Source organism: Thalassophryne amazonica, chromosome 3 (assembly GCF_902500255.1).
Source record: "Thalassophryne amazonica chromosome 3, fThaAma1.1, whole genome shotgun sequence".
Taxonomy (NCBI): domain Eukaryota; kingdom Metazoa; phylum Chordata; class Actinopteri; order Batrachoidiformes; family Batrachoididae; genus Thalassophryne; species Thalassophryne amazonica.
This window is the reverse complement of record NC_047105.1, coordinates 109,511,902-109,534,042: the sequence shown is the minus strand read 5'-3', so window position 1 is coordinate 109,534,042 and position 22,141 is coordinate 109,511,902. Positions and strand designations below refer to the sequence as shown.

General features: G+C 40.5%; 1 protein-coding gene across 4 annotated transcripts in view; it reads right to left on the bottom strand.

The window, feature by feature from the left end:
- The window catches only part of mbd1b (methyl-CpG binding domain protein 1b), an 85,033-nt gene that overhangs the window by 30,473 nt on the left and 32,419 nt on the right, over positions 1 to 22,141 (bottom strand). For all 4 annotated transcript variants that reach the window (XM_034167288.1, XM_034167289.1, XM_034167290.1 and 1 more), the window contains one exon: positions 19,773 to 19,865. In XM_034167288.1, coding sequence (XP_034023179.1) covers positions 19,773 to 19,865 — 93 coding nt within the window. The remainder of the gene's footprint in view (positions 1 to 19,772; positions 19,866 to 22,141) is intronic.

The following is a 22,141-nucleotide window of genomic DNA, read 5'->3' as shown; positions in this document are numbered from 1 at the left end:
CAAACTAATGCTGACCTTTGTTACCATTCTTGCTGTTTTTACCCCATAACATTCAGTCAAAGATAGTCCAAACTATACCTTTTTGGTATTGTTGTGATCAGACAAATAATGTGGTATAGCTTTCAATATGATTGAAACATTTTTAAATTTTGACCCCTGTGTAATTCTTCAATTGACCCCTACCTGGCCGCCTACTGAAAATTCAAGTGGCTACTCAGTTTTTTCAAAAGAGTAATGTCTAAGGAGTATTTGTGCCAATTTTGGTGCTTCTTTCCAGATTTGAAGGGTTCCTCTGTAAATATTCTATCTGCTGCACTAGTGGTCAAGCTACTGCAGTTTTATTTACAAAAAGGTAGAGCAAAAAGAAAAAAAAAAAACTACCATACTGAAGAAAATGGGATCTCCTTTGTGAAACTGGGCAAGTTTCATAATATCAGATGGTCAGCATGCAGACATGAAACACTGATAAAATATCAAGACTGTTGCCAGCCATTAAAATGCAACTGGATACGAGTGATAACAGTGACCTTCAGCATATCTACACAGAGCGTTTTCAGTGCTTTCTGTCAAACATGCTTGACATAAACATTTTGAAGACCACATCCATTAGGTTTCGAAGGAAAAGCTGACCATTGGTGAATGTAAAGATGAACTCATGGTGGCCATTGGACAGTTCACACTTATGCTTGATGGTGAAGGTCATAATGCACAGACGGTTTCTAATGCTGATGCTGACAGAGACAAGACAAACTTACTCAGAGGGTTAAATGAAGAGTTTGAAATCAGATACGACTCCCTCAAGTCAAGTGATCATTTCTTCGTATTTGATCCTTCAACATGGCCTCAGGAAATGCAAGAGCTCCACAATTTTGGAAACAAAACAGTTTGCAGCATTCTCAAGAAATATGAGGCCGCCTTGCAACTTGACAAAAACACCACTGTGACAGAATGGATGTGCTTAAAGCAGGCAGGAAAGGGCCTGGGAGCCTCTTCTGTGTATGACTTGGTCCAAATAATAAATACAAGTAACCCAAATGTTTAATCCAACATAAACAAGGTGGTTAAGCTGTCTCTTACACTGCTTTTAAGCAGTGCAGCTTGTCAGAGGGGATTCTCACATCTCAACATAATAAAAACTACGTACAGATTTCATCTGTCACATGCTCGTTTCTTAGCCCTGATGCGCATTCACGTGTCAAAGCAGACCACAGAGACATATGACCCAAAGCAAGCTGTTGACCTGTGGATGGAGACAGTTAATCGGAGGCTCAACCAAGGACAAGGAAATGCATCTGCAGCATCTTCATCATCTACCATGCAGGAAGCTGAAGCAGAGGACAGTGGAGGCGACATTGAGGAGGACAGGGAGGAAGACTGCACTTAAGACCACGATACATATGGAGAACACCATCTCCTGGTACTCACCTGAGTAACTCTCTGAAAAAGTTATGTGCACCCCTCTATATATGTGTGTGTGTACTATACTATTATATATATATATACATATATATATGTTTTTTTTTTAATTATTATTTTTTCTCTCCACACAGAGTTAGATTTGTTGTCGTGACTACACCCCACTCCCCAAAAAACCCATTCTGTCCAAAGTATATAGACTGTCAGCCAGAGGGATTGGTTGCTACCGAAAAAGTGGCAAAGGTCACCATACTCAGGGTTCTCACAAAGATTTTTTTAGTCAGAGTAATGGGATGAAAAATCACCTTTAAAAGTTGGGGGTTTGGGGGCTGGTTAAGCGGCGCCCTGGTGGAGGGACCAGGGGAGCAAAGCCCACCTAAAACTTTAGCACTGTGGAATAATAACGGGCTTATCAGTATAAATATAACAAATAGCTCCGGAATTCACTTAATTAGACCATGATATTTTTACCTTTTACATACCAAGTTTTCAGAATATTGGACAATCAGGTACTTCAGCTCACAATAACACCCAAATCATGAGCTCACAACAACATTTATTGAAACTAAAATTGCACTTAGTTACATTTCTATCATAGATTTGATTAAAGAATGCCGAGGCAGTAACATCAATTCTTGTTTTATTCATCTTGGCCCAGTTATGCAAGCTGACTCACAGCTGAATGTTTCTGCCTCATCTCCTTGAACAGAAATCATAAGGAGGTTGTCCAGGGTTTCTTCTTTCAGTCTGTTTTGGAGGCGGATCTTGACATTCTTCATAGTGGAAAAGCCCCTTTCACAGTCTGAAAATATAAATTATTTGAAACCTCAGCCTTGTGCTTACAGTCTTATCTCAGTGCATGTGTATTGAGGCACTACAAATAAATGCATTTAATAAGTTTTGTTTAAAGATGCAAATCAAGTTGTTTACAATCTAAATTTCTTCAAGTCAACAGTAGATGAACACCAGATATAATACCAGGGAAATTAAAAAACTATCATATATGAAACTCTGAAAATACCTGCTGTTGAAATAGGAATTACAGCAATGGTTGAGGCCAGTTTCACCAGGTTCAGCATTGTGTCTTGATGCACAGACGTCACCTTCTTCACATGGTCAGGGAGTTAGAAAATTTCAACAGAAACGGAGTTTTCACTTATAAAATGGGCAACTTACACATCTGTGATGGCACCATCAATGCTGAAAGGTACATCCAAGTTTTGGAGCAACACATCCTGCCATCCAAGCAACGTCTTTTTCAGGGACATCCCTGCTTATTTCAGCAAGACAATGCCAAGCCACATTCTGCATGTGTTACAACAGCATGGCTTCGTAGTAAAAGACTGGAGGTACTAGACTGGCATGACTGCAGTCCAGACCTCTCGCCCGTTGAAAATGTGTGGCACATCATGAAGCGCAAAATATGACAACGAAGACCCCGGGCTGTTGAACAACTAAAGTCGTACATCATGCAAGAATGGGAATGAATTCCATGTACAAAGCTTCAACAAATAGTGCCCTCAGTTCCCAAATGCTTACTGAGTGTTGTTAGAAGGAAAGGTGATGTAACAGTGGTAAACATACCACTGTCTCAGCTTTTTTGAAACGTGTTGCAGGCATCCATTTCAAAATGACCAAATATTTGCACAAAAACAATAAAGTTTATCAATTTGAACATTAAACAGCTTATCTTTGTGGTGTATTCAATTCAATATAGGTTGAAAAGGATTTGCAAATCATTGTATTCTCTTTTTATTTACATTTTACAGAACGTCCCAAGTTCATTAGAACTGGGGTTGTACAATAAAAAAAAAATCCCTGAAATTATATCATATATATTTCCAATCTACATAAGTGCTGTAGTACAACCAGAGGGAGCTCAATGATGTGTGATGTTAGTTCGATGGCATTACAAATTATAAAAGTGACACTATTGAGTTTTTATCAAAGCATTTCCTTTCGCCATGGTAATTTGTTGACGGTACCTGAACTGTGGTCTCGCAGCCAGCTGCCCGTCAAGATCTATGTAATTCATAAAGAGCTGAAGATGTCTCATTTTGGGGGAAAAAAAACGGTTTTAGTCAGTTGTAGGTTGTTGTCTGTATTACAACCCCTGGCAAAAATGATGGAATCACCAGCCTTGGAGGATGTTCATTCAGTAGTTTAATTTTGTAGAAAAAAAGCAGATCACAGACATAACACAAAACTAAAGTCATTTCAAATGGCAACTTTCTGGCTTTAAGAAACACTATAAGAAATCAGGAAAAACAATTGTGGCAGTCAGTAACGATTACTTTTTTAGACCAAGCAGAGGGAAAAAAAATATGGAATCACTCAATTCTGAGGAAAAAATTATGGAATCATGAAAAACAAAAGAACGCTCCAACACATCACTAGTATTTTGTTGCACCACCTCTGGCTTTTATAACAGCTTGCAGTCTCTGAGGCATGGACTTAATGAGTGACAAACAGTACTCTTCATCAATCTGGCTCCAACTTTCTCTGATTGCTGTTGCCAGATCAGCTTTGCAGGTTGGAGCCTTGTCATGGACCATTTTCTTCAACTTCCAAAGATTTTCAATTGGATTAAGATCCGGACTATTTGCAGGCCATGACATTGACCCTATGTGTCTTTTTGCAAGGAATGTTTTCACAGTTTTTGCTCTATGGCAAGATGCATTATCATCTTGAAAAATGATTTCATCATCCCCAAACAGCCTTTCAATTGATGGGATAAGAAAAGTGTCCAAAATATCAACGTAAACTTGTGCATTTATTGATGATGTAATGACAGCCATCTCCCCAGTGCCTTTACCTGACATGCAGCCCCATATCATCAATGACTGCGGAAACTTACATGTTCTCTTCAGGCAGTCATCTTTATAAATCTCATTGGAACGGCACCAAACAAAAGTTCCAGCATCATCACCTTGCCCAATGCAGATTCGAGATTCATCACTGAATATGACTTTCATCCAGTCATCCAAAGTCCACGATTGCTTTTCCTTAGCCCATTGTAACCTTGTTTTTTTCTGTTTAGGTGTTAATGATGGCTTTCATTTAGCTTTTCTGTATGTAAATCCCATTTCCTTACAGTTTCTTACAGGTTTCTTACAGTTCGGTCACAGACGCTGACTCCAGTTTCCTCCTATTCGTTCGTCATTTGTTTTGTGCATTTTTGATTTTTGAGACATATTGCTTTAAGTTTTCTGTCTTGACGCTTTGATGTCTTCCTTGGTCTACCAGTATGTTTGCCTTTAACAACCTTCCCATGTTGTTTGTATTTGGTCCAGAGTTTAGACACAGCTGACTGTGAACAACCAACATCTTTTGCAACACTGCGTAATGATTTACCCTCTTTTAAGAGTTTGATAATCCTCTCCTTTGTTTCAATTGACATCTCTCGTGTTGGAGCCATGATTCATGTCAGTCCACTTGGTGCAACAGCTCTCCAAGGTGTGATCACTAGTTTTTAGATGCAGACTAACGAGCAGATCTGATTTGATGCAGGTGTTAGTTTTGGGGATGAAAATTTACAGGGTGATTCCATAATTTATTCCTCAGAATTGAGTGATTCCATATTTTTTCCCTCTGCTTGGTCTAAAAAAGTAACCATTACTAACTGCCACAATTATTTTTCCTGATTTCTTATAATGTTTCTTAAAGCCAGAAAGCTGCCATTTGAAATAACTTTAGTTTTGTGTCATGTCTGTGATCTGCTTTTTTTCTACAAAATTAAACAACTGAATGAACATCCTCCGAGGCCGGTGATTCCATAATTATTGCCAGGGGTTGTACAATGTTTGTAAACGTGTTATTTGATTTAAAATGGCAAATATCGAATATCTTTCCAACTTTACTTGGCAGAGAGCCGGGTAGCATTAGGTGGAATGATGTTTAATCAATTAGTCCCACAACAACACAGGGAGGATTTTATTATTACTCCTTTACATGATGGACAGTAACTTCAGTTTATGAACCAACGAGCAGGCCCATTCCACATAGGAGAACCGTTGCGTGCAGTGCCCCACAACAAGTTAATGAGGAATGAATAAAAACTGTCCAGCGTGAAATAGAAGCCTATTCTCCTTTCTTGCCTGCAACAAGAGTCCCTGCTGGTGACTATAATCAGCAGAAAGGGACGCGACTGACATCTTTAAATGGCTTTGAAGGAGGCTGGTGAATAAACTGCAGACCTGCTGCCGCAATCAACTTAGAGAAATGATCATTTTCCCACAACACATCCTGGAAAACAATGTAACAGCCCAATTTCAGCGTAATTTTTTTCAGGCAGTAACTTAACGGGTTGTTATTCTGTTGTAAAGGTAGCGAGATCTATGATACTTTTTCTGAAAAGCTGGAATCTCAGCCTTTCAGTGATATGTGTTGGCCTACTAAAAACACTAAGGAAAATTATGTGTACGAACCAAAGCAGAACAGTGTGACAGCTGAAAATCTAAAAATAGTATAACAACAAATGAAACATGGATTTCTGTTTCTGGGTATTGCAAACCCAATTATGGCATTGGCATTGCTGTAAAAGGTCATGGTCATGACCTTTTGGCATGGTTAATGCATTTTTTGACATTTCCACACAAATTACATTAATTTTCTCTTCATTTCTCGACAATTTTGTGAAGACCGTTTGATGCTCTTTCAAACGGTATATAGCATGTGCATAGTGGCCTAGTAGGGGGTACAAACCAGTGTTGCAGACAGAAAGGTCCCCACCCTAAAAATTGGTCTGCCCTGCCTTCACTGCGCATGCGTCATTTGGGACCACAGCAGCTCATCTGACACTGAGTCTCTACACCCAAAGCGATCAAAGGGAATAATGTGATCATTAATCATCAGATGACAAGGTAAAACCTCTTAAATCATTCCAGAGTCAGTTTTAAGCAGGAACAAGGCCATTAGAACAAGGTGATTATCGGTGAGTCGCTACTGACGCTTTGAAATTACGGAGACGCAGTGAACACAGCAGCAGCTCGAAGCAGAAACAAGGTGATAATCGGTGAACCACAGCTGATGCACAGAAATGATGCTTGCACAGTGAAGGCAGGGCGGACTGTTTTTTTGGGGGGACCGTTCAATCGGCGACACCAGCTTTTTCCAACGATGAATATTGCAGAGGCTCAGCGATGCCCTTACAATTCAAAGATATGGAAGATGTTTCATGTATTTATAATATTCAAAAATCAGAAAAGGACATTACAGCTATATCCTATCTATCGTTGGTATTCACAATCTGTTTGTTGGTAAGATTACACACACACACACATATATATACATACATACATACACACACACACACGAGTTCTGTTAGAAAACTATCCGACCTTTTTATTTTTTTTAAAAACTGTATGGATTTGAATCGTGCGCTTGTATCAGCCAAGCTTGAACCTTCGTGCGCATGCGTGAGTTTTTTCACGCCTGTCGGTTGCGTCATTCGCCTGTGGGCAGGCTTTGAGTGAGCACTGGTCCACCCCTCTCGTCGGATTTTCATTGTCAGGGAAATGGCTGAGCGATTGGAGCAGCGCTGAATCAAATTTTTCCAGAAACTGTGAGAGACAGCCAGGTGGAAACCATTCGGAAGATTCAGACGGCTTTCGGTGAGGATACTCACGTCCGTGTTGGAAACCATTAGGAAGATTCAGACAGCTTTCAGTGACTTTTCAGTCGAGCGAGTATCCGAGAAATTGTGTAACAGTTGATCCGACGTCCCGGATCAACACAGCCTTCACTTTGGAAATGATCTGGTCATTTCAGCCTGTTGATGGCTGCTCGGAGCGCGGCGCACCCTCTGCCATTGTGCGCCGTCTTTAAACCGGTTGTAACACTCCTTAATCTGTGTTACACCCAGCGTATCCTTGCGAAATCCATCGGCACGAAGCTGATGGCGCAGCAAAAGCGCCTTTGTGTTGAAGCCTCACAGGACATGTTGTAACATGCCCAGCTCGTCCACAATTCGTGTCGATGAATTTCGCTGCAACTCTTTTCATGGCAAAATCTTCTGTCACAGTGGAATGTGCCGAAAAAGTGCTGATGTCCACCTCTTCCGCAATTTTCGGATAGTCACACGACGGTCCCATATCACCACAGCGTTCACTTTGGAAATGATCCTGTCATTTTAGCATGTTGATGGCCGCCCGGAGCGTGGCGTGTTCTCCACCGCTGTGCGGCCGTCTTTAAACCGGTTGTACCACTCCTTAATCTGTGGGATGCCCAGAGGATCGCTACCGAAAGCCGCCTGAATAATCCGAATGGTTTCCACCTGGCTGTCGCCCAGTTTCTGCCAAAATTTGATGCAGTCGCGCTGCTCCAGTCGTTCCGCCATTTCCTTGCAAAGAAAAAACAACGAGAGACTCCACCCATCCTCACACAAGTAAGTAAGTAAACTTTATTTATATAGCACTTTTCACAGACAGGGGTCACAAAGCGCTTTACAAGGTAAAACAATAAAAATATACAGTAAAAATACACACTAAGTACTAAAAGATTATTGGCCATGAAAAGCCTGTTTAAAAAATAAAGTCTTTAGTTGCTTTTTGAACATTTCAACAGAGTCCAGGGATCGCAGGGACAGAGGGAGTTCGTTCCAGAGACGAGGCGCTACAGCTTTAAAAGATCGGTCTCCTCGAGTTTTAAAGGAGGTTCGAGGAACCATCAACAGGTTCTGACCTAAAGATCTGAGGCTGTGGGCTGAGGTGTAAGGCTGAATCAAGTCAGCAATGTAATCAAGAGCCTGACCATGTAGTGCTCTGAAAGTCAAAACCAAGATTTTAAAATTAATTCTGGAGGCAACAGGGAGCCAGTGGAGGGATTCCAAGATAGGCGTGATGTGGGCTCTCCTGTTGGTGCGGGTCAGAAGCCTCACAACAGAGTTCTGGACATACTGCAACCGATTTATCTCCTCCTTACCCAGGCAAGTGAACAGGCTGTTGCAATAGTCCAACCGCGTGGAGACAAAGGCATGGATGATTTCCTCTAATTCTTTCTGTGACACCAATTGTTTAAGTCTGGCGATATTTTGCAGACACAAAGGCTGCTTACAAGCAAATGACACAATCGACAGGCGTGAAGAAACTCACGCATGCGCACGAAGTTTCAAGGTTGGCTCATGCAAGCACACGTGATTCAAATCCATCAGGTTTTTGCAAAAAATAAAAAGGTCGGATACTTTTCTAACTGACCTTGTACAATTTTAACTTATGGTTAAAATTTTAACCAAACTAATTCCAGACATGCTATTTAAATTAACGTTACATTTGGCATTTTGTAAAGTGAAAATATCAGCTATATGTTTTAGTTTTAAAGTAATGCACTAATTTTTAAGGTTTTACTGTTTGGGACACACATGCTGCAGTGCATTATGGATAAAGTTTCACAACAGGAGAAATGCATTGAGACGCTCTGATCAGGGTGCACTTTAATCGCTGCACACGGACAGCAGCATTAAACTCTTTGTATATTGTGCCTTAAACTCTTGTGAATATATTCTCTGGGTTTATAGACATTGTTACTGTGGTTGTTTTATGTAAACATGCCAGAAGCAGGATTATTTGGAATATTTGTTTTAGAAAGTTTTCTACTGGCCAGTAGATAGCAGTGTTCATGGCAATATTCACCCTATTGAGATATCCCATAATCCTTTGCGCGCCAGAGAGTTGCTGCAGCCTCTTATTAACGTAATGAAAAGCATAAAAATGTAGATTTTGGCTGTATAATGTTCATTTACAATTGTCATGTGGATAAGTGAAGTGCACATCTCGGGCCGTACGGTGCATTATGGGTACGCTAAATTTTTCGGCTACCAATCCACGTTATGACGGCGGAAAGCAGCGAGAAGTGCTCGGATTTGGATCATTTCAATCGCTGGAAAGTTGACAATTTAAAGCGTTTCTGGAAGCTCCGCAGATTGCCTATTACAACCAGGATTACGTACGGCAGTGGACAGAAATGGAAAGAAGAGCTGGCTGTGCTTGCGTATGCTGCATCGTTACAGAAACTACCGTTGGTGCCAACAAAGGAGGAAGAGAGCTGCTGTAAAAAATGACCAGTACTTGTTGATAGTTGGAGACAAACAAATTTCTGACCCCTTGAAGGCACCTGACGGATGGTTAGACGAAGTCCAGAGTCTGAAACTGTGGATACTGCAGAATATTTGCTAAGCAGAGATGAGAAATCACTACTCCGCCGGCTTCGTAATGACTACAAGGAAGGTGGGTCTCATATATACCCTCTTTGGTGTCATGTTTGTTCTGATAAGTTGACAGACATACGATATGTGCATGCATGCGGTTCGTTTATAGAACATGTCAATATTACAATATTACGCGCCACGTCATTCATGGCACAACATTACAGTCATAAGCCGATGCACAAAAACGGCATCATCAGCCACATTATGATTCGGCACAGTTTCAGAATATTGACTAAATAAATGTGTGCAAGAAACTTACAATTTTAGTCCATCTTTTACGTCTGTCTGGATGTTTCTTTTCTGTGGGGAAATTGTGTAGAATGAACGGAGGTTTACAACCACATTTCTTCTTCTTTCCGTCTTTGGGTGGACTCGGCGGAGCTTTGCAATCGTGTGTTTTCAGCCAACTTTCAAGCCTATAAATTCCGTTCGAGCTTTTGAAAACAGCACAATGCGCACCTGTCGTTATTGTATGCATCGCTTAAGGCTTAAAGTCTTTGAAACAATCTCTGTAAGCCTTAACTTTTACAGTCCGCTAATGCTACTGTATACGAAATTCAATGGGAGCGGTGTGAGTTTGGTAGCTGAAATTTTTGCCCCCGTTTGACCCACACATGCACAGATGCATTGCGCACTTCGCTTATTCTCTATGCTGTTTAGACTGCAGCAACTGGCCAGTAGATCAATCAATCAATCAATCAATTTTTTTATATAGCGCCAAATCACAACAAACAGTTGCCCCAAGGCGCTTTATATTGTAAGGCAAGGCCATACAATAATTATGTAAAACCCCAACGGTCAAAACGACCCCCTGTGAGCAAGCACTTGGCTACAGTGGGAAGGAAAAACTCCCTTTTAACAGGAAGAAACCTCCAGCAGAACCAGGCTCAGGGAGGGGCAGTCTTCTGCTGGGACTGGTTGGGGCTGAGGGAGAGAACCAGGAAAAAGACATGCTGTGGAGGGGAGCAGAGATCGATCACTAATGATTAAATGCAGAGTGGTGCATACAGAGCAAAAAGAAAAAGAAACAGTGCATCATGGGAACCCCCCAGCAGTCTACGTCTATAGCAGCATAACTAAGGGATGGTTCAGGGTCACCTGATCCAGCCCTAACTATAAGCTTTAGCAAAAAGGAAAGTTTTAAGCCTAATCTTAAAAGTAGAGAGGGTGTCTGTCTCCCTGATCTGAATTGGGAGCTGGTTCCACAGGAGAGGAGCCTGAAAGCTGAAGGCTCTGCCTCCCATTCTACTCTTACAAACCCTAGGAACTACAAGTAAGCCTGCAGTCTGAGAGCGAAGCGCTCTATTGGGGTATAGATGGCAGTGAGACCCTGAAAACTTGCTAAAACAAATATTCCAAATAATCAGTGTATGCTAAATTTAATCGGCATGGAATTTAATAAATGCAAAACGAATTTCAGACATATATGTTACTCTGGACAAAGAAGACAGTGTTGTAATTAAAGGACAATAAGCAGGACATTAAAGAGCAAACTTCACTTTCCCCCCAGAATGGAGAAACAACCTGAGCTTCTGGCATGTTTACATAAAACAAACACAATAACGTCTATATATCCAGAAAATATATTCACCAGCATTTTAGGCACAATATACAAAGAGTTTAATGCGGCTGTCCGTGTGCAGTGGATAAAGTGCACCCTGATCAGAGCGTCTCAATGCAATGCTCCTGTCGTGACACTTTACCCATAACGCACTGCAGCATGTGTGTCCCAAACATTAAAACCATCAAAATTAGTGCATTACTTTAAAACTAAAACATATAGCTGATATTTTCACTTGTTAATTTAAATAACTTGTCTGGAATTAGTTTGGTTAAAATTTTAACCATAAGTTAAAACTGTATGCCTGTTGATGACTTGCGTGATGTGCCGGCGAATCTGTATTTTGTCAAGAGAAATTGTCTTTATTCCTTCTTCTCCTCGGTCATCAGGTCTCTTTGTGTCTAATCTGACACAGAAGCATTGGCTCGTTGTTGTGTCAGCAGCTGCCAGTGTACTGAAATCAAAACTGAAAGTTATCAGTCTAGCATTTATCTGTAACTTCAGCTAAATTTCTTATGGGCTTATCGGTTTAGCTTTATAAAAGATAACTTTTCAGTTAGCGGATTAACTGTTATCGAAGATAGCTTTTTGGTTAGCTGTGCCCACCACTGCATACATGCATACATACATACATACATACATACACACACACTTTGATAGTAATAATGATGGCAACAATAGAAACAACAAAAACAATAACAGTAATAACTGGAACTACCTACAGTGGGGAAAATAAGTATTTGATACACATCAATTTTGCAAGTTTTCCCACATACCAAGAATGGAGAGTTCTGTCATTTTTACCGTAGGTACACTTCAACTGTTAGAGACAGAATCTTAAAAAAAATCACAATGTATGATTTTTTTAAATTATTATTTTGCATTTTATTGCATGAAATAAGTATTTGATACAACAGAAAAACAGAACTTAATATTTGGTACAGAAACCTTTGTTTGCAATTACAGATGTCAGACATTTCCAGTAGTTCTTGGCCAAGTTTGCACACACTCCAGCAGGAATTTGGGTCCTCCATACAGATCTTCTCCAGATCTTTCAGGTCTCTGGGCTGTCGCTGAGCAACACTGAGTTTCAGCTCCCTCCAAAGATATTCTATTGGGTTCAGTTCTGGAGACTGGCTAGGCCACTCCAGGACCTTGAAATGCTTCTTACGGACTCACTCCTTATTTGCCCTGGCTTTGTGTTTCAGGTCAGTGTCATGCTGGAAGACCCAGCCACGACCCATCTTCAATGGTCTTACTGAGGGAAGGAGGTTGTTTGCCAAAATCTCATAATACATGACCCCATCCACGCCCCCTTCAATACAGTGCAGTCATCCTGTCCCTTTGGCAGAAAAGCACCCCCAAAGTATGATGTTCCCCCCTATGTTTCACAGTTGGGACAGTGTTCTTGGCGTTGTTCTCATCCTCCAAACACAGCGAGTGGAGTTGAAACCAAAAAGCTCCATTTTTGTCTCATCTAACCACATGACCTTCTCCCATGCCTCCACTGAATCATCCAGTTCTGGGCTAATTCCTGACATTTCTCAGAATCATCCTTACCCCACGAGGCCAAATTTTGCATGGAGCTCCAGACTGAGGAAGATTGACAGTCAACTTGTGTTTCTTCCATTTGCTAATAATTGCAGCAACAGTTGTTGCTTTCTCACCAAGCTGATTGCCTGAAGTCCTGTAGCCCATCCCAGCCTTGTGTAGGTCTACAATTTTGTCCCTGGTGTCCTTAGACAGCTCTCTGGTCTTAGCCATGGTGGATAGGTTGGACAGTGATTGAGTGTGTGGACAGGTGTGTTTTAGGACCCCTTCACACATACTGCGAAGTTTGGTCGAATTGCGCATTAAGTGCGCATGAAGCAGGAATCGTAGGCAAACTGTGTAATTTTGTACCTGCCTCCAACATCTTGTACACCTGTTGCTACAACTATGTGCGCACACCAGCGGCTGAAAAACAGAGTGTGCGCTGTGCAAACCCATCGAACCCTCCTTCCAACTGACACACACGAACATCTAACACTGCTCATTTGGCACTTAGAAAATGTGAAACCAGTCGCACTCTTGACATAACAGACTGCAGACAACCACTGTCGTACTCACAGTGAAATGTGTCTACATTCCCCATGAGTGTGTATTTGGTCTGTGCGCTGAACTGACAGGAGGTGTGGCTATGACAGAAGTAGCTATGGTGATCTGTCATTCTGGACATTACAGCTGCACAACACGTACTGTGTTTTGACGGACATGGACCAATAACTGACCAATGTGGCGCATGTGGGTCTGTTTGATGTTTGATCAAGTGGACACAAATAAAATCATATATCACCGTGGCGACAAGCTGCAGCGAGTGAGCGAGCACACGCATGGAGCAAACATTGACAGACTGCCAGGGTGAAACGGACCGTCAGATTAGAACATGCAGCGGGCGATCTGACGTCACGTCACCCACGTGAGCTCTGCTGACGTGGTGTCTGTGCTGTGGCTCGCCTTCCACAAGACATGCGTCAGGCAGAACACGCGCGAGGAGGCGACTGGACGCACCGGACCAGTAGATGTGAACATGATCAGTGAACAATGGTTCTCATTCGTATCATTTCATGACCATATGTCAGTGACCATGGGTCATCGATCAATCAATCAATCAATTTTATTTATATAGCGCCAAATCACAACAAACAGTTGCCCCAAGGCGCTTTATATTGTAAGGCAAGGCCATACAATAATTACGTAAAAACCCCAACGGTCAAAACGACCCCCTTTGAGCAAGCACTTGGCGACAGTGGGAAGGAAAACTCCCTTTTAACAGGAAGAAACCTCCAGCAGAACCAGGCTCAGGGAGGGGCAGTCTTCTGCTGGGACTGGTTGGGGCTGAGGGAGAGAACCAGGAAAAAGACATGCTGTGGAGGGGAGCAGAGATCAATCACTAATGATTAAATGCAGAGTGGTGCATACAGAGCAAAAAGAGAAAGAAACACTCAGTGCATCATGGGAACCCCCCAGCAGTCTAAGTCTATAGCAGCATAACTAAGGGATGGTTCAGGGTCACCTGATCCAGCCCTAACTATAAGCTTTAGCAAAAAGGAAAGTTTTAAGCCTAATCTTAAAAGTAGAGAGGGTGTCTGTCTCCCTGATCCGAATTGGGAGCTGGTTCCACAGGAGAGGAGCCTGAAAGCTGAAGGCTCTGCCTCCCATTCTACTCTTACAAACCCTAGGAACTACAAGTAAGCCTGCAGTCTGAGAGCGAAGCACTCTATTGGGGTGATATGGTACTATGAGGTCCCTAAGATAAGATGGGACCTGATTATTCAAAACCTTATAAGTAAGAAGAAGAATTTTAAATTCTATTCTAGAATTAACAGAAAGCTAATGAAGAGAGGCCAATATGGGCGAGATATGCTCTCTCCTTCTAGTCCCCCTTAGTACTCTAGCTGCAGCATTTTGAATTAACTGAAGGCTTTTCAGGGAACTTTTAGGACAACCTGATAATAATGAATTACAATAGTCCAGCCTAGAGGAAATAAATGCATGAATTAGTTTTTCAGCATCACTCTGAGACAAGATCTTTCTAATTTTATAGATATTGCATAAATGCAAAAAAGCAGTCCTACATATTTGTTTAATATGCGCTTTGAATGACATATCCTGATCAAAAATGACTCCAAGATTTCTCACAGTATTACTAGAGGTCAGGGTAATGCCATCCAGAGTAAGGATCTGGTTAGACACCATGTTTCTAAGATTTGTGGAGCCAAGTACAATAACTTCAGTTTTATCTGAGTTTAAAAGCAGGAAATTAGAGGTCATCCATGTCTTTATATCTGTAAGACAATCCTGCAGTTTAGCTAATTGGTGTGTCCTCTGGTTTCATGGATAGATAAAGCTGGGTATCATCTGCGTAACAATGAAAATTTAAGCAATGCCGTCTAATAATACTGCCTAAGGGAAGCATGTATAAAGTGAATAAAATTGGTCCTAGCACAGAACCTTGTGGAACTCCATAATTAACCTTAGTCTGTGAAGAAGATTCTCCATTTACATGAACAAATTGTAATCTATAAGATAAATATGATTCAAACCACCGCAGCGCAGTGCCTTTTATACCTATGTCATGCTCTAATCTCTGTAATAAAATTTTATGGTCAACAGTATCAAAAGCAGCACTGAGGTCTAACAGAACAAGCACAGAGATGAGTCCACTGTCTGAGGCCATAAGAAGATCATTTGTAACCTTCACTAATGCTGTTTCTGTACTATGATGAATTCTAAAACCTGACTGAAACTCTTCAAATAGACCATTCCTCTGCAGATGATCAGTTAGCTGTTTTACAACTACCCTTTCAAGAATTTTTGAGAGAAAAGGAAGGTTGGAGATTGGCCTATAATTAGCTAAGATAGCTGGGTCAAGTGATGCCTTTTTAAGTAATGGTTTAATTACTGCCACCTTAAAAGCCTGTGTACATAGCCAACTAATAAAGATAGATTGATCATATTTAAGATCGAAGCATTAAATAATGGTAGGGCTTCCTTGAGCAGCCTGGTAGGAATGGGGTCTAATAGACATGTTGATGGTTTGGATGAAGTAACTAATGAAAATAACTCAGACAGAACAATCTGAGAGAAAGAGTCTAACCAAATACCGGCATCACTGAAAGCAGCCAAAGATAACGATACGTCTTTGGGATGGTTACGAGTAATTTTTTCTCTAATAGTTAAAATTTTATTAGCAAAGAAAGTCATGAAGTCATTACTAGTTAAAGTTAAAGGAATACTCGGCTCAATAGAGCTCTGACTCTTTGTCAGCCTGGCTACAGTGCTGAAAAGAAACCTGGGGTTGTTCTTATTTTCTTCAATTAGTGATGAGTAGTAAGATGTCCTAGCTTTACGGAGGGCTTTTTTATAGAGCAACAGACTCTTTTTCCAGGCTAAGTGAAGATCTTCTAAATTAGTGAGACGCCATTTCCTCTCCAACTTACGGGTTATCTGCTTTAAGCTGCGAGTTTGTGAGTTATACCACGGAGTCAGGCACTTCTGATTTAAAGCTCTCTTTTTCAGAGGAGCTACAGCATCCAAAGTTGTCTTCAATGAGGATGTAAAACTATTGACGAGATACTCTATCTCACTTACAGAGTTTAGGTAGCTACTCTGCACTGTGTTGCTATATAGCATTAGAGAACAAAGAAGGAATCATATCCTTAAACCTAGTTACAGCGCTTTCTGAAAGACTTCTAGTGTAATGAAACTTATTCCCCACTGCTGGGTAGTCCATCAGAGTAAATGTTATTAAGAAATGATCAGACAGAAGGGAGTTTTCAGGGAATACTGTTAAGTCTTCAATTTCCATACCATAAGTCAGAACAAGATCTAAGATATGATTAAAGTGGTGGGTGGACTCATTTACATTTTGAGCAAAGCCAATAGAGTCTAATAATAGATTAAATGCAGTGCTGAGGCTGTCATTCTCAGCATCTGTGTGGATGTTAAAATCGCCCACTATAATTATCTTATCTGAGCTAAGCACTAAGTCAGACAAAAGGTCTGAAAATTCACAGAGAAACTCACAGTAACGACCAGGAGGATGATAGATAACAACAAATACAACTGGTTTTTGGGACTTCCAATTTGGATGGACAAGACTAAGAGTCAAGCTTTCAAATGAATTAAAGCTCTGTCTGGGTTTTTGATTAATTAATAAGCTGGAATGGAAGATTGCTGCTAATCCTCCGCCTCGGCCTGTGCTACGAGCGTTCTGGCAGTTAGTGTGACTCAGGGGGTGTTGACTCATTTAAACTAACATATTCATCCTGCTGTAACCAGGTTTCTGTAAGGCAGAATAAATCAATATGTTGATCAATTATTATATCATTTACTAACAGGGACTTAGAAGAGAGAGACCTAATGTTTAATAGACCACATTTAACTGTTTTAGTCTGTGGTGCAGTTGAAGGTGCTATATTATTTTTTCTTTTTGAATTTTTATGCTTAAATAGATTTTTGCTGGTTATTGGTGGTCTGGGAGCAGGCACCGTCTCTACGGGGATGGGGTAATGAGGGGATGGCAGGGGGAGAGAAGCTGCAGAGAGGTGTGTAAGACTACAACTCTGCTTCCTGGTCCCAACCCTGGATAGTCACGGTTTGGAGGATTTAAGAAAATTGGCCAGATTTCTAGAAATGAGAGCTGCTCCATCCAAAGTGGGATGGATGCCGTCTCTCCTAACAAGACCAGGTTTTCCCCAGAAGCTTTGCCAATTATCTATGAAGCCCACATCTACAGAGGAACAGACGGATCATATTTGTACTGCTCGCTTGATAAATGTGGTGTTTTGATATGCTGTGTGATTTTAATTCTTTTCTGTAATACTTCCATGTCCTTCCTGATATGAGGCCGATTCAGGCAGCTTTCAAAGGACAGCTCCGTAGCTCAGTGGTAAAGTTTCTGACTGGCAATCAGAGCTTCTGGAAGGCGCAGGTTTGTGTCCCGTGGGTGTTGTTTTTTTCTTTTTGTTATTTATTCCACATAAGCTGCGCAATGTGGTCCCACATAAGCACCATGATGTGGTGCACCATGCACTGTGTTCTTGCTCGAAAGACATCGTCGCGCGCACAAACTCTTGCACCAGGATCGTGCATGCCTGCTCATCGGCGCGATGTTTCGTAGTGTGCAAATTCGAACGGTTTTGTGCTGTTTCACCATTTTTGACCAAACTTGTTTCTCATAGTTGAAGTGTACCTACAATAAAAATTTAGATTACAGACCTCTCCATTGTTTGCTGGTGGGAAAAATCAACAGTGGATCAAATACTTATTTATCCCTGATGTACGAGTCTTTTCTTTGTATGCTATGTGCAGAAACCAAACAATTGCAACAAAACAAAATAATCCAATACACGTTATTTGTCATTACAAACAGCAATGCAGTCGTGGGCATTTCACAAATAATTATACAGTTGTGCTCATAAGTTTACATACCCTGGCAAATTTTTAGATTTTTTTGGCCATTTTTCAGAGAATAAAAATGATAACACAAAAACGTCTTTTTCACTCATGGTTCGTGGTTGGGTGAAGCCATCGTTGTCAAACAACTGTGTTTACTCTTTTTAAATCAGAATGGCAACAGAAACTACCCAAATGATCCTGATCAAAAGTTAATACAGTGTATGGCCCCCTTTAACATCAATGACCATTTTTATTTTTTAAAACTGTTTCTGCGAGCGTTCCTGTGGGTGACTGCCTGATTGGGTGACATGACGTGTAAATTAACAACTGAAAACCTTTGCTCTGCACAAATTAAAATTTTTGATGTTTTCTCAAGCACTTGTGCCTGCCCCTACAAGATACCGCTCTGGGCGGGTAAACCACAATCACCTTCATCAAGCTCTGCCTATGCATGTCGCCTCTAGATGTCTTAAGAAAATTACATTCTGAAAATAAAAATGTAAGTATAAAAACTATCAAAACAAAATAAGACACTTTGTGTATGATAAAGTTTTAAACATCTGAAAGACCTCAGAGGTGGACAATTTTTGGTCCATATTAACAAAACAATCACATCAAGTTGCAATGTGTTTTTGCTGTAACCCAAGTTACCAAATACAAAACTAAGAAGAGGTTCTCCATGACTATAAAAACAGACACATCTGCTTAATCCTCCAATTAATACACTTCCACCAGTCTAGACATCAGGGTAAGTTTTTAAAAAGTCAACATATATATAAAGTGTATCTTAAAGAAAAAAGTGTGTACAGAGGACTGGAGAACCTTTATATTTTAAATACATAGACTAATATAATAAATTACTGTATTACTGTTTCAGACCTCTGTAGTTATGACAACACCAAAATACACAGTAAATAAATTATTATAAATGATGTTAACACATAATGAAATAAATTAAATTGCTAAACACTAAAGGTATGCTTTAAAAAGCTTTTGTTGATGGTCAAATATTTTTCTACAGTCAAAATATGCTCATACCTTTGCATTTTCTGCAAATGCATGCAAGTCACCAACCATTGTTCTTTCCCCCCCACAGCTGCTAGACACCCTCTTGTTATCATATTAGGCAGATATTGCCAGCTCTGGTGCTGTGTGATTCTGAACAGTGCTTACCATTCACCTGCTGTTCTGTGGTAGCTCAAAGCACACCAATATTATCACTGTTGTTAGTTCTCTTTTTTCCCCCACTCTCTCCTGAAGACCCTGTCTATTTCTCCCTGTCTTACCTCACTTGCAACAGATGGCCTCTCCTTAAAGCAGAGGTCAGTTCAAGGATTTGTCCTGTTAAAAGCAAATATTTCCTCACTACTGAATCCAAGTGCTTAATCTGTGGAGAATCCCTGGTCTCTATTTTATATACTGTAGTACTGAGGACAGTCTACATCTACTCTATGTTGCAACTTTGCACTATATAATTAAAACTGACTTGGCTCAACTTGGACTACACTGTAAACAACAAATGCTCACATTGTGTACCTTTCAAGCCAGCAGAGGCCAAGTCAACAATACAATAAGGATGTGCTTTGGCTGATGGATCTCTTTAGGCAACCACACCTCCTGATCTATTTAAAGACAGAGAGAAAAACTCACATCATCGTCGTCATCCGTTGACAGCTCCTCTTCATCATCAACATCCACGTTGACAGAGAAATTATCAGAATCATTGTTTTTAAGGCTCTGGTGCTGCGTAGACAAAAACATCAATGACATTACAAACTGGAAATCTGTGAGCAAGCTCACAAAAATGATACACCACCGCCCCACCCCACCCCCCCATTCTGCCACACAATTTGATTGCATGTACTTTATGTATCATGGTAAGAAAATGTTTGTGATGAAACACCTGATTTAACAGCCTCTGTAGTGAAAAGCCTAGCAGGTCTGCTTATACATGTCACTGACAAATAATAATAAATAAAAAATAAAAACAAAAAAACAAATACCTAATCAACTCCACCAGAAGATAGACCAAAATTATCTTCCTTCATGTAGATTTTGATATTGTGAAATTTTATTGGAGTCTATAACCCACTTATGGAGGACTTTTGCTTACAAGTCCATTTAATAGGAAAACTGTGGGAATGCATCAGTTAAACACAAAAGTCCTCTTCTTTCCCCATTGAAGATGTTGGACAGGAATTATTTTCCTTCATGCACATAGTGTGCTACTTTTCTATGAAATTTCAGTGAAATTCAACAACCAGTTTTGGAACAGTTGCACTTATCATTTTCATGGACAAATGGAAATATAGACAGGGTAGCTCCTAAATACCCCAAAACTATTGTTTTCAGAGCATATACTGTTGTGGTCAGAATTACTGGCGCCCCTATATTTTATGTACACATTTTAAAATATGGTTAGAACGTCATGATCAAAACCAGTGCATTTGTATCCAAAGTGCTTCCCAACTCTTAATTGACAACAGCAGCAGTTCTGATTTACTTTATAATCTGGATTAACTGTAGCCAAGAAAAGGGAACTTGTTCAATAACTGAGAAGTGCCAGAGGCATGTGAGTCATATAGTTCAACAAATCACCAACCTAGTGGAACCAGTACATGACCATTTTTTGCCTTAAAAATGTACAGCCTTTCAAACTGCACAAAACTGACAAAATTTAGTTTCTACCAAAATCCAAGCATTATAATGTTGGTTTATTTTTATAATGTGTTGTAATTACAGCTCACTTTAATGAAGAAAACACATTTTCTGGAGGGAATTCCATAGGGATGTTTTTCATTTTCCTTCTCACTGCATCTAGAGAACAGGCCTGTCACACCTTGACATTGTAGCCAGCATATGTCAACGTACAAAAAATACGCACATGCGGGACATGAGCTGAAGGCAAGTTATGCAATTGTTGACACACGTTTCTTGTCAGTTTCTCGTAAGTCTGAATATGTCCGTCGATGCTGTCCACTGATTGGCTCAACAATTGAAAGCTGCAGTCCTTATGCGAACAGTTCACACTATTGCAAATATTAAAACATTTCTGAATAATCTTAACTGTTCATTTCAGTCTGATTCATCATCACAACCGACGAAAACATCCACATAACACATCTTGACTTTGGAAAACGATGTCTGAAAATACTTTAGGTCCTTGTCATGGCTGAAGAAACGGAGCATTTTAAAAGAAGTCCCTCTGTGCATTTCTCAGCCTGAACCAGAGAACACTGGTACTTTGTGCCACAAGACACTTAACTTATTTTAAACGTTGAGTTACAGCACCTCAATCATTCATGGCAGCGTTTATCACAGGTATCAGTCGACTCGTCAGCATTCTGCACATGATGAAAATAAATTCCATCAGCCACCAAAGCAAAAATTACGTGAAATTTTAAAAATGTTACTCTGTTTGGCCTCAATGTGATGGGGAGAAGCCGCGCGAAAGTGTACGTGCGGTCGATGACGTGCTTGTCAATATCTTCGTGCTCTGCCTGCCAAAAAAAAAAGGGTTTCTGGTGGAAACACAAACCAAGCCAGACTTATCCGTTCCGACCCACACCATACCGTGCCGTGCCATACCACCCAGGTGGAAACAGGGCTGTCAGCATACGTTGGCTAAATCGTCATGGTGTGATGGTGGCACAACTTATTCAACGTATCCAGCATATTCCCCAAATTTTTCACAAGATTGGCATAACATCTGTACGATGTCTTTCAATTCACTTCAGAGTTGTTAACTGGTTTCAAAAACAGTGTTTTTGGATTTACAAGTGTTTATTTTGGCTAACTTTCACAAAATATACGAGAAACATATTAGATTTATACAGAAATAAGCTGTGTCAGAGCGTTTTCTGCCATCGTGGTTTATTTTGTTCAAGCAAGCAGCCAGCTGACATCACATTGCCTTTCTTTATTCCAATTATTTGTCTTGCCTTGCTTAAAATATGGTAACAATTTCAACTTAACTTCAAAATGTTTTTCTGCTTCTGGTCTTGGCCCATGATGTAATG